Below are 16,213 nucleotides of genomic sequence, written 5' to 3'. Positions count from 1 at the left end.
AGCAAGCTGAGTGAGATCACAGTATAGCCATGACACGTTCAAGGACTGTTGTAGAGGTTTTAATCTATAAAATCCCACTGCAGCGAACCTACTTGTACCACAGGAGGAAATAGCTGCTGCAAGTCTTAAGTTTGGTTAAGGTAAGTTGTGATGGGGCTCCCAGTGCTGAAAATGGTGAGAGAAGAGGGTGGAGGAAAGACGGGAGCTAATGCCCTCTCCCTATGTGAGCATTAATCCATTTAGAGGAATCAAACCAAATCTTACAGGCGGAGGAAGTGGTTGAAAGAAAAAGCATAGAAGACTACACAAAACACATACACAAAAATTAATCAGTGTTGAGAAATACTACTGCTGACCTCCATTATTAAATTATCAGTAGATACTTCCATGTACTGCCAGTGGTGGTGGAGGGGGGAGAGGGTGGAAGTATGCTGATGAAAACATGTACTCCTGTAGGAAGGACATTATCTCGGAGTAAAATGCAGCTGTATAAACAATTTCACTGAATTGTTAGAGTTGGAAGGGACCATAAAGATCATCTAGTTCAACTCCCCTGCCGAAGCAGGATTGCCCAGAGCATGTCAGAGCATGTTACTCAGGACTGCATCCAGGCAGGTCTCGAAAATCTCCAAAGAAGGGGACTCCACAACCTCACAGGAATTGCAAATTAAATAGCACTCAATGTTTAAAAACAAACAAACCAACCATCAGTTTAAAAGTAGTCTGGAAGTTGAGACTTACCTGCTTGTTCTGCTAAATTAGGTTGCATACCTCCTCAATCTAAATCTAGTCCCCTACTGCCAAATGAAGATAACTGTTACTAGTATCGTCAAATTCAGGATAAGCAAGTAAGTTGTCATTCAAACTCTAATGGCAGCTAAACTCTGGCCAGGTCCCACTGAAATTTGGGTAGCCTATACTAAAATTCGGGTATCCAACTAAGTTTCAGACTAACTGCTGTCTTTTAAAAGCTCTTTGAAATAAAAAGTCTTAGTAATGCAGGATCATCTGACTCCATTATGCTCTTTTCAGTCAAAAAAAATACTTTCCTTTCAAAGGACAAAATTCTATTTCTGCTTAGGCCACAACTGTAATGAGCAATCTATAGAACCTCTAAAAAGACACTGGCTGCTGGGCAGTTTTTCTCTGTCATAGCTATCCGTGCTAGTATTCAAAACTCCATAAAATAAATGGAGTCTATCCCATTCTTCCCTATCTCTTATCCACAAATCTTCAGGTCTCCTACGCTCAATAAAAAACTTTTTCTGCAAGAAGAGCTGCAAGACAAGGGGACTAGTCTTTATGCTGGAAATAATTTATGCATACTAGGACTGGGGGGAGGAAATGGCTATCTAGCTTAGGTCTTTGGGGCTTGGTAGCAGAGAAGCAAAAGGGAAGAGAGCTATTGCATGTTTAGATCCCAAGCTGAAAAGACCAAAACCAAAACAGACAAAACTAAATGTGTAAGGAAAGATGGAAAGGGAAGAGTCATGACAGGTGATGAACCGTGTAGTGTTCCACTTGCACCCTGTCTTTGACAAACTTAATTTAAATAGACTGTACACCTGTATCATACTGAAGTGAAAGAAAACAATATATATCTAAGTGACAATATGGCAGACAGACTTCATTGTCAAACTCACTGTTCAAAATAACTTAAGACTACTGTATTCTACTTCCTGCTATGGTGCAAATATATCCAACAGATGTCAAACTGAACAGAACAGCATTCAACATGTAGAAAAGCATGGTATTGCCCTTTTGAACTACCTACTCATGGTGTCTAAAGCCAGCAATTACTGAAAGCGTTAATAGCACTGAGTATAACTAGCAATGTGATGGAGTCTTCTCTATGTTGCTTTAGTAATAAGGTGAGGCCATACGGCGGGGGAATCGGGATCTTATCACTCATGTTTTGGAAGTACTGCGGAAGTGAGAAAGTAGATGTATTTCCAGATTATTTGTTGCAAAAATACAGAACTCATAAATACCTGTTAAAGTACAGCTTAGAATGGTACTTTTCCAATTTTTCAAAGAGTTGTCCTTTAATTGTATTTTTATATAGTTCTAATTTTTAATATATTTTCAGTGGAAAATTCTTCTCAGCTCTTATATGATGTACAAACTCACGCTTCAGTATTCTGAAAACTTTTGTGATGGGTGTTTCCTACAGTGACAGGATTTTGCTCTTTTTCTCAACACAATTTCCAGATCCTCAGAGAAGGCAGTTGCACTAGCTATCAAAGAACAGCAGAAGCACTAGACGAGCAGCAATCTACCCTGACGGGCAAGAGACAAGAGGTTCAGATTACGATGCTTGTTCTTGAATTGAAATGTTTGAAATGTCATGTGCGCACTTTATTCAACACAAGTACAGAATATTATGTTGCTTTAAAATGAACTATATCAGATATCATACCAAGGTACTTAACTTACCCCCCCCATTGTAATACCATCAATAAGTGCCACATACGGCTTCTTGCAAGTGCCTGTAAGAAATGTAAAAAAAAAAAAAAAAAAAAAAAAAAAAAAATTTCAAAAGAGCGGATTTGTGACTAGCTGTATACATGACACATTTCCCCATGTCTTTACTTAAGCAAGAGCAACAGAAAGTAAATGGTAAATTAAACATATAAAGTAAAATATCAGCTTATAATGAAGCTACTTAATGTAATTCTTAAGCAATGAAAAGAAACACCAGTTACTGACTTACTGCATTCTGAGTGTTGTAAGAGAACATTATACAACTGTCAAATGTTAGTTTGTTTGCTGTGTGAGTACCTGACAATTTAGCCACAGCCACAAAGCCATAGCTTTGTAGGAAGATGGGACACAACAGTCTCCCTTTCAGCCCATCTCACAGCCTGGATTAACAGCACCGAGTGTGCACTGGCACTCCAGTGCTTTACTACACAGACAGATGCATTGGTAGGTTTCAGCCAAAATGTGACTATAAACTACTGCAATGCAAACATGTTCTGTCTTGCCAAGTCTGTTGCATATTACAACCCTGAACGTGGCACAGACAGGTCGAGGTGATAATGTCCTAAAGTACCACAGTTTTATCTATCAGCTTTATCTGTTGGGCCTTGAGGAGGCATAAAGCTAAAGACCTGATGCTTTCCATTACCATACATGGACAGATTCAGAACTTCACTGTGAATGAAATGGCTGCCTCGTAGTCACTGTTTTCAGGTGAAATTTAAAGTTCACTCAGATTGCTGATATGGGTATTTACTGCAACCACGTTGCTTAGCTTTTCTGCAGCAACTATAGATCCTTGTTTTTAAAAAAGTACTATTTTAAAAGGCAGTTCAATCCTCCAAATTAGTAGTTAGAAAATATAACAGAATTGCATTTTTAACTTTGTTCTTACATGAACATATAGGCTAATGCTTAGGGCTCTATATGCTAGTCTTTGACTAAATTCTATAGAAGCATGCTTCTCCAATAGCAAATGCTGTGAAAGCAGCTCCCCTGTGTATTTTTAAGATGTAAAGTGTAAGACATAAATAAATCTTTTTGGCAGAAATCTCAGTCTTAAAGGAATACACTCATACCAAAGTTATCAAAAATCTAGGTTTCATAATTACTTGCATTATAGACATAGAACACCCTAATTATTTTAAAAAAAACCCAAAGTTTTAAAATATGTGCCCTTGCAATATTTGGATAGGTTAGTTAGAAGGGACTTACAACTATCATCTAGTCCAACTGCCATGGTAATACTTTTTTTTTTTTTTTCCCCCCCCAAATACATGAAACTTAAAATATTTTTCTTGATGAAGGCAAGGAAGGTACATGACAAACATGCAAAACCTGGAAATTCTGTCAAATGAAGTAAAAACAACTTTTCAGAAATTACCGTTACTCTAATAACTCCATGCTCTTCTGTCAACCTAAACTGATATGCAACACGTTCACCTCTCCTCCTGTAATGGCTAACACTGGATACGATGTTTAAAAACTCAAACTGTATTCAATTAAAGTATGTTTGGAGGAGTTTCTTCTCACCAAACACTCAACTGTTGACTTTTACCCTGAAGAATTAATATCCTTTACCCCAGTAAACCTTACCCAGTGCTTTTGCTGTTAGTTATTTTAAGACCACAAACTTCTAGGTTCTTTGCAGTGAACTAAGGCAGTTAAATCCTAGATTAAGTATTCATTTATGCAGTTTATTTAAATGGAAACCTTTAATATAATTTGATCTTCTGCTTTCTGACTGAATATTAATGATTTTCCACGCACCTATTTTTCTCGGGTCTTCTTTGAAGTAGATCAATGGTATTTAGTGCAGAACTACACTGCCTACATCTAAGACTTAATTCAACCATAGCAGAAATATAACTACCCAGAACAATGGGATGGGATAAGGTAGCTATCATCATAGCTTCAACAAAAGAAACAAATTCTGCATGCAAGTTATAAAAATGAGATGCTACACTACCGGTATTGAACTTGGTAAAAAAAAAAAAAAACTACTTCTATTATGTTATCACAGTCTTTTATAGATTAGCAAATATAAAAAGTAAACTCACACTCAAAGCCACTATTAGGAAAACTGTACTGCTTCAGAATTTGCTATTAAACATACCGATGGCATTGTTCAGCATATATTCTTCTCTGAAGAAATCTTGTGCCAGTCTATCTCCAATTTTTCCTGCATCTGTGATGGCTTAAGAGAAATAAAAATTCTAAAGATAACTAAGTTTAACAGAAAATGTAAGTAAAAAAAAAATATCATGGTAAGTTTTTCTCCTACAGCAATGAAACAGCAACTTAATCCTGCTTTATTTTATTTGAGAAAATTTGCTCAAACTTAAATATGAACACAAAGTCTCAAATGTGAGTCAATTCTATTAAGCTGGAGACTCTGTCACATACTTGTAAGAATGCAGGTCATTTTCTATGCTGTGCAACCCCTCTTAATGTCTGGTAGTCTTGATTGTGATATTTTGTATCAATATATAGAACATTCACTAAAAACTGATTATACTGAAGACTCTGAATACTAAAAATGAGAAGCCAATTAGAGTAGGACATAATTTAACAATAACCCATGCTGCTTGTTTACCTAAAATTTAAAACAGCTGCTAATTTTCACAGTTTGAAGATTTCTTACAGTTTATAGTTACAAAATAATCACAGATACATTGATCATGATCGTCAGCTCTGTATCTAGCCATCTCAAACATCAGGCACAAATTATCCACCAGTAACAGAGCTACCTAATAGGATCTGTCCAATTTCTTGTACAGAATCCATCACTAATGAAAATCTGGGAAGAAAAAGGTAGAGACAAGAACCTACTCGTCTCAGGAATGACCAGCTGCTATTACCAGTTACTAAAACCCAATTTTTACTCTTTTATACAATGTCCTGACAGCTATCTCTGGACAAATAACTTAAATAGCTTCTGGACATCAAGGTGTGATAAGAACTCAGCACAAGTAATCTCTCTTACTGTTGTGTAGCAAGCCTTCGTTTACCTGACTCACAGTAAATAAAGTAAATCAATAAAAAATAGTAACTGGCCAAAATATTTCAAATGTTTAAGTGACTATAGTCCTTACCTCTGATGTCACCCCCAGCACAAAAAGCTTTTTCTCCAGTTCCCTTTATAATTATTAGAAAAGTTTCAGGATCTTTCTCCCAAGTCTAAAAAGAAGTAAATATTTCCACATAAGATTAAATTCTCTGCAAGAAATGCTTTCTCTGTATACTCTCTGTAATTCTTATTTTACTTTTTGAAAAAGCAAATCAAACCATACTTAAAATAGTTAAAACTGAAGCTTGAAAGCTAAATGTCTTTCTGCCACTTCTGTGTCCTATTCAACCTTGACATCAGAGATCAGCAGAGCTGCCTTATGTATTTCAGAAAAATGTCTATGCGGAGCTCTCAATTTCTGAAGAAAGGCAGCACTCCCTGAAACACTGCTGGACATAAATCTCAATGCAAACACAACACTGGGGCAGAAGATGGGAATATGGACGATACAATAACAATGTTTCAGGCCAAATCATGAAAGCTGTGTAAACCTAAGACGCATGGCAAGGAAAACTGCTTTTGAATTTCACTGAATTTCACTGAATTTTTTTAGAGTTGGAAGGGACCATATAGATCATCTAGTCCAACTCCCCTGCTGAAGCAGGATTGCTTAGAGAATGCTACTCAGGACTGCATCCAGGCGGGTCTTGAAAATCTCCAAAGAAGGGGACTCCACAACCTCCCTGGGCAGCCTGTTCCAGGGCTCTGTCACCCTCACCATGAAGAAATTCTTTCTCATATTCGAGTGGAACCTCCTATGTTCCAACTTGTGCCCGTTGCCCCTCATCCTGTCACTGGGAACCACTGAAAAGAGTCTGGCTCCCTCCTCCTTCAACCCACCCTTGAGATACTTATAGGCATTAATAAGGTCTCCCCTCAGCCTTCTCTTCTCCAGACTAAAGAGTCCCAGCTCTCTTAGCCTTTCTTCATAAGGGAGATGCTCCAATCCCTTAATCATCTTTGTTGCCCTTCGCTGGACTCTTTCCAGTACTTCCCTATCCCTCTTGAATTGGGGAGCCCAGAACTGGATGCAGTATTCCAGTTGTGGCCTCACCAGTGCAGAGTAGAGGGGGAGAATGACTTCCCTCGACCTACTAGCCACACTCTTCCCTATGCAGCCCAGGATTCCGTTGGCCTTCCTGGCCACAAGAGCACATTGCTTGCTCATTGTCATTTTGCTGTCTACCAGGACTCCCAGATCTTTCTCTTTGGAGCTTGTCTCCAGCAGGTCCACACCTAACCTGTATTGGTGCCTGACCTTCTTACCCAGGTGCAGGACCCTACACTTTTCCCTGTTGAACCTCATGAGGTTCTTCCTTGCCCAGCTCTCCAGCCTGTCTAGGTCTCTCTGGATGGCAGCACGGCCCTCCGGGGTGTCAGCCACCCCACCCAACTTGGTATCATCAGCAAACTTGCTGAGGATACACTCTGTCCCCTCGTCCAGGTCATTGATGAATATGTTGAACAGGACTGGACCAAGTATTGACCCCTGGGGGACACCACTGGTTACAGGCCTCCAGCTTGAACCTGTTCCATTAACCATTACCCTTTGGGTCCTGTCACACAGCCAGTTCTCAATCCACCGAGATTGTTGAATCACTGAATTGTTGATAGATTTTGTCAAAATGACTGCAGTCAATGCTAATCTGTGCACAAATTGATTTGATCCAGTCGATGCTTGATGTCTTGTTAGGTACAAAGACTGTCATTTTAGTTTGGTTTTGCTTTTTTAATTAAACATGACGGTGCAAGACTTCAGCAGTGGCGCAATTGTATTGAGAAAAAGATCCCTTTTACAGGTGCCCCGTGCGGCCCCCCCCCCCCCCCAACCTTAAACTACACTTATATATCCCTTATTCAAGTAGGTGTACCCAGGTAAGAGAGACAAGACATTTCTGTATACTGGCAACAGTACTTAAAATTATGCCACCTTCCAAGGTTGTGCTTCAAATAAAGCTCAGTAGTCAGCACTACAGATCTAATATTTATTTCTTTCAATGTTCTTCAAAGAATGCATAAATTTGCAACACAACTGCCTACCAAAATACCAAAAGGTGAGCAACTATCCAACAAACACTGTTATCTAATAAGTTTGACTGGGCATATGATAAATAATATCATTAAATTTAAAAAGACCGTTTGCATGCTTAAAATTTCACATTACTTCACTGGCTTGTAGAAACAGCACCTGTAAAACCATAAAGAAGTTCTTTAAGGAATGACAGTCACAGCACCTTGCTTCATAATGATTTGTATCTTTTATTTCAGCCATGCAGCCTCCCCCCAAAACATGCACCCAATCAAGAGGCAGCACCACTTCATAGCCTAGGATTCATGCATGCTGACTGACCAGCTGGGTGTTGCCAAAAGGAACATATAAACACTGCTTGCTCTTAGTTCAGTTCTACTTCTAATATGGGTGTCTCTTATCTATCCAGATGCGAAATTTAACTTTGTCTGACAGCTTGTTTCTCTTGTCTTCTCTAACTTACTTGAAACTGTCTGTTCTTTCCCATCCTATAAATCTGAGCTCACTGGCCAATGCACACATACAGACTTTCATTCTTCAAATCAGTACACTAAGAAGTGTTAGACTGAATTTTAAAATTGGTTTTGGATAACGAATGTATACTGGATGGGTAGAAGCAGAGCTACTAACCTTTATTTGTGGATAAATTTGTCGGATCATAGAAAGATTTAGTGCATTGAGAGCCTTGGGCCTATTCAAAGTTATTATTCCTGCACCTCCTCTCTTTTCCAACAACACTTCAGCTGTCGAATCTGTATGTTTAGACATCTTCTGTACATGCAAAAACAAATAAATAAAGCGAATGTAATCAGTTAGATACTTTGAGTAACATGCTTACAAGAGTGTTTATGGAAATATATTCTCGAAATGCACTATTTAAGATCATAAATCATGCATTTCAGAATTGTATGCTAAGGCTTTCCCACTGTACTTCAAGAATTATTTGCATTTCCTAAACAGTTCTTTTGAAACCACTTTATGTTTGAGTCTTTCAGAGTAATAAACCTCAGACAAGTTTTTGAGCCACACAGTCTTTGACAACGACATTTGAGTTCATTAAAAAAACTCACAAAACAAAAACATGGTTCTTTAAGACTGACGTTTTGAAAATACCTGCAACAATTACAACAATGAGAGTTCCATGTGTCCCTACCGGCAGTTTGACACTGCAAAACCAAACATACACATTGCTTTGTCTGTAAGTAACTTTTAACAGTAGAGAACCAATAACTAAATTATTTTGACAATTGATTTCAAACTTGCAGTTGAATGATACGTAACGAATACAGAGAAGCTAACTTAAAAACTAACTGTAAAAACAGATAAGGCCAAAATAATTAAGATTGAATTTACACTATAATAGAAACTTGTAACAAAGTACTCAAAGATGTGGACGACATTATGTCTGAGCAATAAATTATGGCATTCATAACCATTGTGAGCAGACACATTAAAAGTTGGATGTGCTGTGTCAGGGAGGTTAAGAGTCCTAAAAGCTTCCAACTCAGTTAAACAAGAGCTGTTCTTACCAAATGTTGTAATATTACTTGCAGCCTGTTGAATGGCTTCAGCCTGAAAAAGAAATATTAAAAAGATAGCTAAAACCACAAACCAGCTACACAATCCGCAAATATATGACTGCTGAGTTAAGCAAAGCTTTGTCAGAAACATTTCTGAACACAATTGTTTTACATTCTCCTTTTCAAAATCAAGTAAAATTAGAGTACAATTTCGGTATCAAAACAGTTGGAAACTTCTTTGCTTACTAGTAAATAGGTAGCAGATACCAGTGCCAACTACTAATGTTTTCGATGTGTTCAAGTTAGAAGATGAACCTGGAAATAATAAGACAAAGAGTTTGGGGGACATGTTTTATGCTTCGCTGTGTATGTCTTTTAGAGATTTATAGCCCTTTTCCAGATGTTTAAATACTAGCAGTGTTTTAAAAACGGTCTTGTTAAAAACCTGCGCATTTCCAAAGCCTCCATCACACCACACCTGCCCTCACCTCCTCGTGTTTGCACGCGTAGGTTGGGTTTAAACAGCTTGAACATGGCTTGTGTTTCTGTTGCTGACAACAGATACCCACTCCGTGAAACACATTACTTAAGCAATGAGGAGGTTACATGTTAATTGCCCTTGTATTATATTGAGGGACACAGTTAAGAAGGGCATTTGCTGGATTTCGGACACCAGCCTCGCACCAATGTTAACGCGCCGCTTGTATCTTTCAGTTACTTAAAAGCACAAAACTCCTGGCGTCCGACCCTAGTTTTGACGTACACGCTCGTTTTACAATGTGAAAGTTAACCCAGGCCTGGCTCATCTCGGCCTAAATTATATTTTTATAGCGCTTCAGGGAGTTACCAATCCGCAGCGCTAGAGGCCTTCCCGGCCCATCGCTCCCTGCCGCAAGGCACCGCCGGCCCGCCGCCATTTAAACCCCCTCAGGCGTGACGGGGCGGGGGAGCTTCTCCGCGCCTCAGGGCGGCCAGCACCACCGCTTTCCCGTTACCTGGGCAGCGGCCTCAGCACCCGGGCCGCCATGTCGGCAGGCGGCGCGGCCGATCGCCGTCATGAGGTAAAGGGTACGGCGGGGTAGGGCGCATGCGCGGGGGCGAAGGAAGCGCGGGGGACGGGCTCCGTTCCCCTCAGAGCTGTTTTCGCTCTTTCTGTGGTAAGCAGGTGGCACTGAGGGGCGGGTGGCCGCTCGCCCGCCTCTGGGTCCCCTTCCCGCTCTCCCTCCCGCCCTCATGTACGTGAGGGCGGGAGGGAGAGCGGGAAGGGGACCCGGAGGCGGGCGGTCTACCCGCGCCCCCCTTAAATAGCCCTTTTCCAGTCAGCATATGGACTGTCAGAGGTAGGAGGCAGCTAGGCCCCTTGTTCTGTTGTTATATGAAGGTTTTTCCTTACCTTGACAGGATTTGGGCTGCTCCCCGGCCCGGGATCAGGTGTGAGGACATGAGGTGAGGCCGTTCCTCTTGTCGGTGAAGCAGGCGATGCCGTATGTAGCAATAGCGCAAAGCAGGGTGGCTGCTGCCCACGGCGGAGAAGAAGCCCTGTGGCTAAATTACCCTTCAGAGCCGAACTCTGCAGACCAAAGCCGCATTTCGGTGGTGTATTGTTTTCAGCAGCAAAACCGGTTTCTTGATTTCTGACGTGCCCGTTTCTCCTCATCCTTTCACACCCTGTACCATACCTGTGCTGCCCTCTTGGCTACTGGCACACAGATCGGTGAGCTAGGATTAAAGACCTGCTCTAGCATAGCATCCCACCAAAAAACTGGTTATCCTAAAAGGTAAATACGGCGATTAAGCAACTAAGGTGGTTACTGCTCCGACAGTAGCTAGGGACTGAACTGTGAGCTCAAACACAGCGTATGTTCGGTGTAATAGAAATAGCAACCACGAAAACTGCCATTTAAAAAAAAAAACAAAACCAAAAGATTAAGGCATTTGAGAATTTATGGACATCATAGTAGGAGTTCATAATATAAATTCACTTTTATTTCAGTAACTACGTCAGACCGGGTTTTTTTAGGTTGCCACATACCAGCATGAGACTGATACTGAAAAGTGTAATGAGCCACAGAGTAAATGACAATAGAGTGCATTGGGTAGAAATACAGGTTCATCATCTCTCAATGTAGGAAGTTCTTTGCAGTGGCTGTCTTGATTCACATATGTATTAAAAAAAAAAAAAACAACCATAAAACAAAACCAAAACAACCTTAAAGGCTTGTAGCAAAATTATTGTGCTGGAACAAAAAAATCCCAGACCTCAGAAGCACGTCTAGAGAAGTCCCCAGAGGGCAACCTTGCTCTTCATTTCAAGAAACGATTCAGCCCCTGCTTACGGCAGTCTCATCTGTATTGGCATTTCCATTGCAGTAACTCTCAGGGTATATTAAATTTCGTTGTAAAAATCTTAATCAAACTAAATGGGCACAAAAAAAGACACAGAACATTTCTGTATTATGCAGTCTCAATTTTCTGTCTTGTACGCTGTGAACAAAAAATGAGAACAGGATATGAGGTGCTTCTGCAGGCATTGGGAGACTGCCTACTGTGAACTAATTAATTGCAGAATTCATTAGGCAATCCAGACTATTTGAACTTTTACCTACAGATTATATGATCATCAAGATGCAGCCTGTTAATGTCATCTTGAGTATATACAGCCATATATGCTGTTTTAGAGCAAGTACCATGCAATTAAATCTAAACCAGCCTAAATGACACCAAATTATCACAGTTGCCAAATTGGAACCTTTCTTTGTATTTTTAAAATTATTTATGAGGATGAGGTAACTCTGCATCTCTCATCCAGGCATAACCAAATTACCGTGAGTTTGATAAGCAGGTAACATTTTTGTACTTCATATCCTACGTCTGAAAGACTATATATTTCACAGACAAATACAAACAAAACCTTTCTATAGGGTAATCTTTTTGTTAGTGTTGTGCGAAGGAAGAAATCAGTGTGTGGAAGCCAACCTTGAGTAAGAGCAGGTGAAGCCTGTTTGAAACCCCTAAAAATCTCTTAATATATTCTACCTGCACCTGGTGTGCATGGGCAAGGTTGTGATCAGGACATGATTACACAGGATGTCTGTTTCTAGAGTGCAAAATAGAAGTCAATGGTCTGATTCCTCTTTTACTTATGCTGATTTTAATCTGTTCCCTCCATGTATTTGCACCCCAGCTTCGGTATGAATAATGGTGTAGACCCTTTCTTTGTTGTCTTCCAGCTGTATGTTTGATTTAGAACAAGAGTGGGGCCTGCTTGTTTGTAAACAATGAAGTAACAGCAAGTATTGTATTGCAACAGCTACTGATTTTTTTCCCACTGTGCTGATGCTGAGTTTATGCCTAATGTTTAAATTCTTTCCCCCTTTTTTTTTTCAATTGGTTTCAAGAAGAAGGGGTGGTGACAGAAGAGCCATCTTCCTTGAGCCTAACATTCTACTTCATTTTAAAACATGCTGGTGATGGCTTGAATTTACCTATAATTTGAAGGGGAGGGTGGTAGGTGTTAGAAAATCGCAATTTTCTCACTGCCAGACATTTAGTGACTAAAAGCCAGTCGAAAGAGTAATTCAGATATCACCCTGGTTTTTAGTAGTCCTCCTGCACGTCCCATTTTCTGCAGACTGGAATATCAAAGTGAAAGTGCTTTCTAGCAAGTAAATGAAAGACTTCTATAAGTAGAAATAGGAAAAAGAGTAAAAATAATGGAGTTGCATGAGAATAAGTGGAATGAGATGACCTTTAACCCTGGAGTTTATGGATGATACTACTATTAGCAAAGAGGGCTGCAGGAGACTGGATATACTAGGGGTGAGCAGCATCCCTAGTAAACAAGCCAGGAACTCAGGAAGTATAAGTACAATAGCCAGAAGGATAGGCAGGTTGTAATTCCTCCCGTTGGAGAAATTTCCTGGCAGTATATTCAGCAGGTTTGAAAAGAGAAAACAAATTGCAGACTGTAGGAGGACTTTAGAGTTGAGCAGATGTTTTGGGGTTTTGTTTCTGGGGTTTTTTTGTTTCTCTTCCAGAACAACATATAACTTCATGATGTGGGAGCTCTTGCTCCCAAAGATTCAAAGAGCCGCTCAGCTGTGTTCTGTATGCCACCTATATACCCCTAATTAATCATTAATTTTTACCTCTCACTTACTTGCCTCTGAGAGCTCCCAGTGTAGTTCAGCACGACAGATACTAAATGTTACAGGTACTTCATCATGTCCAGTGCTCCTGCATCGAGGCTTGCTGTAAATTTAATCTTTTCCTCTGCTGGTCTAACAGCTAGCATCTAATTTCTCAATGTGTGGGTAGTAAGTGCATCCTTACAGTGTATGAAGGTAAGGAAAAATTAGTCTGTGAAGGCTTGAGGTATAGAATGGGAAAATTTCCAGTTCATCCCTGCTAACTGGTTATTACTATACAGACAAGCAATCGTCGGATTGTTTTTTCTGAGTCCAGCTTCAGGTGACAATATTCTAAAACACCTCCACAGGTGACACAAGTTCAAATTTCATTGGTCCGTCGTGGACATCTACTATGGCAGTGGAGAGTCTTCCATTGATGTCAGTGAGAGTAGAAGGAGACTTAAAATAAGTGGAAAATCAATCTGTTTCTCCACTCTCTAACAATAGGGCAGGACAGGGAAGGACTGAAACACAGAAAACACATATTTAATATGGAGAAGCAAATTTTTGTTTTTGTCTGTAACGTGAGCAATCCCATGGGAATAGAGTGCCTTCCCCAGGGCTTTTAGTTGGACACTTCTCAGATAATGCATCCATATAACGTCTGATAGATCTGGGATGAGGGCACAGCTAATGGCATGCAGTGGTGAATTTCTTCTGTAACAAGAAAGTGTGTGAAAGGGCAAAAGGAAACCAACCTTTTTTTCTTTTTTCCCTTTTTTTTCCCCACTAGTTAATTTGCATCTTATCAGTGGGGAACTAAAAGTGTTTGGAAAAGGATGAAAGCAAATCCATAATGAAACTGCGTGAGTGAAGTAGTTTCCATTTGCTTTTGGCCTCAGAGGGCGCTGGGGAAAGTGTGGGGGTGGCTGGGTGCTGCTGCAGACGCTGCCCTGTGGATGAGGCTGGGAGAGAGGCCCCAGGCAAGGTCCATCCACCAGTGGGTTCCTCCCCTCCCACCACCTCGGCTTAGACAAACCACTCACGCTGCATCCACCCTGCTGCCAGTACCCCCTGGGTTAGACAGGACCCCGAGCAAACACCCTCCTACATCTTTCTTCCCTGCTGCCACAAGCAATCTGTCACTCCCCCCCTCCAACCACCCTCCACCTACGTACAAAACCATAACTGTAAGGAACGCCTGCTTCCCTCCCCCTTTCTCTCTTCCCTTCCCACATGTCTGTTCTTCTTCGTGGGTGAAAAATGCGAATTTCCCACAGATCCGGTCACCCCTGAATTTGGCTTTGAGACCCAAGCTGTTTCATACCTTTTAGGGCCACATCTTGGAAAGCTCTGCTTGCCGATCTATTGTGTTAGTTTTTCATTTGCATATAATTGCATATGTGCAGGTGGGAAGGGGCTATTTGCTTCCCACTTGCTTTGATATGCCTCCCCTCCTCAGAGGACTGCTTCCTTCCCTTCCTGCTCTCGGCCTCCCACGCATCCAGCAATGAGAAATGCTGCAGAAAACTGACCAGCTACCAATCCGCCCACCTGAGGAGGAGGAGCACTAGCAGCAGCAGCAGCAGCACATTTCTCTCTCTCAGCTTTTTAAACACAGTTAAAAAGAGCTGTAGCGTGGGCGGAAATAGCTGTAGGGAGTGTGTGTGGGAATGGGGCCAGGGGAAAGTGAATTTTCTGTTGATAGGACAGTTACTTCTAGTGGACCAAAAAAAAAAAAAAAAAAAAAAAATCCCCCAAGGATATTTTACTGCTGGGGCTGTCTTTGGGTGCCTAATTAGTTCTTAAGGCTCAGTATCCCAGGTCTGGAAAGAATGAAACTAAGTTTCTTTTTTCCTGTTAGTGCAGGTGATGTTTTGGTGGCAGCCAGCACTCCTCACTCAGGGAAACTTGCCTAGAAGACTTCAGGAGTCTGCATAGCAAATGATATTTGTATTGCATCCTGTTGTGTCATCATGTCTCTTGTTCTGCTCATGATGTATGTGCTTGATTCTGTGAGAGTCAGAGCTGCCTGTATGTAGGAAGAGAAAAAGGCATGTGGTTTTCACACAGTGTGGGTCTGTATTTCAAAATACCATCCCTGTTGGACCTCTTGAAATAGCACTATCCCAGAATATCAGTTAATTCAAGATTTACTCTAAATTTGTGCTTCTGTAAGGAATTAAATTCAAGCTTATTTATGTTAACAGGATGTTATTTGAGGTGCTTTGCTTCTATTACATGAAAATAGCAGTGAAACTAGTACAGGAAAACAGAGTAAGAGTTGTGGTATAGAGTGCAAAGTGGTACTGCTGTTTCTTAAGAAACACCTCTGATAGACTCCAAGAACCAAGGGTACAGAACAGCTTTCAGGTTCTGACTTGGTTTGACTTAGCTATCTGGAATACAGGTTTTACAATATGTGATCCTAATCAAATTTGTCCTAACTTGAGTTAGTTAATTGCATTCTTCTCAATCCAAAACTCTACCCATAAATTTGACTAGATTTCTCACCAGCATCAGACTTCTCATATATATTACTGATGCAGAATCTTATATCAGGCTGTGGTCTGTAATGATTCAAAGAGATGCAATAACAGCCAGTTAATGAAATTTGACTCTCAAAGAATAGGAGATTTTTAAGAAATATTGCATAGGGCATATAATATTCTCCTAGTGAGTAGAAACCTCAAACCTCATATTTGAATGATTTTAGGCCTGTGAAGTAGCTTTCTTCATGGAAAAGAACTGGAATGTGAATCCTGTCACAAGGCAACTTATCTTCCAGTCAAGATACAGCAGTTTGTCAGACTCATTTCACAGGCCAGGACTGCACAGGTACAATGCAGTAGGGAACTGGGCTCAGTTCACTGGGCTTCAGTGCCTCCCCCCCTGCCAGCCCATCTCATGTAGCTCTGGAGATTCCACCCTAGAGCGGGAATGAAAAATGTAGGCATAACTCCTTACACTAATCAGCGCAGAA

At 40.6% G+C, this 16,213-nt stretch overlaps 1 protein-coding gene across 2 annotated transcripts in view; it reads right to left on the bottom strand.

Annotated features, from left to right (window-relative positions):
• HIBCH (3-hydroxyisobutyryl-CoA hydrolase) overlaps positions 1-10,170 on the bottom strand; it is a 46,412-nt gene extending 36,242 nt beyond the window's left edge. The window contains exons 1-7 of one of the 2 annotated variants that reach the window (XM_074145422.1): positions 10,096-10,170; positions 9,347-9,415; positions 9,110-9,152; positions 8,211-8,351; positions 5,577-5,661; positions 4,598-4,678; positions 2,437-2,489 (exon numbers count right to left, since the gene is read on the bottom strand). In XM_074145422.1, coding sequence (XP_074001523.1) covers positions 2,437-2,489; positions 4,598-4,678; positions 5,577-5,661; positions 8,211-8,348 — 357 coding nt within the window. In that variant the 5' untranslated portion in view covers positions 8,349-8,351; positions 9,110-9,152; positions 9,347-9,415; positions 10,096-10,170. The remainder of the gene's footprint in view (positions 1-2,436; positions 2,490-4,597; positions 4,679-5,576; positions 5,662-8,210; positions 8,352-9,109; positions 9,153-9,346; positions 9,416-10,095) is intronic. The other variant, XM_074145421.1, reaches the window with a different exon arrangement.
• Positions 10,171-16,213: the final 6,043 nt, after the last annotated feature.

The sequence above is a fragment of the Numenius arquata genome, chromosome 3 (genome assembly GCF_964106895.1).
Source record: "Numenius arquata chromosome 3, bNumArq3.hap1.1, whole genome shotgun sequence".
Classification (NCBI taxonomy): domain Eukaryota; kingdom Metazoa; phylum Chordata; class Aves; order Charadriiformes; family Scolopacidae; genus Numenius; species Numenius arquata.
The sequence above is the reverse complement of the archived record's forward strand: the minus strand, read 5'-3'. Positions and strand labels throughout refer to the sequence as shown.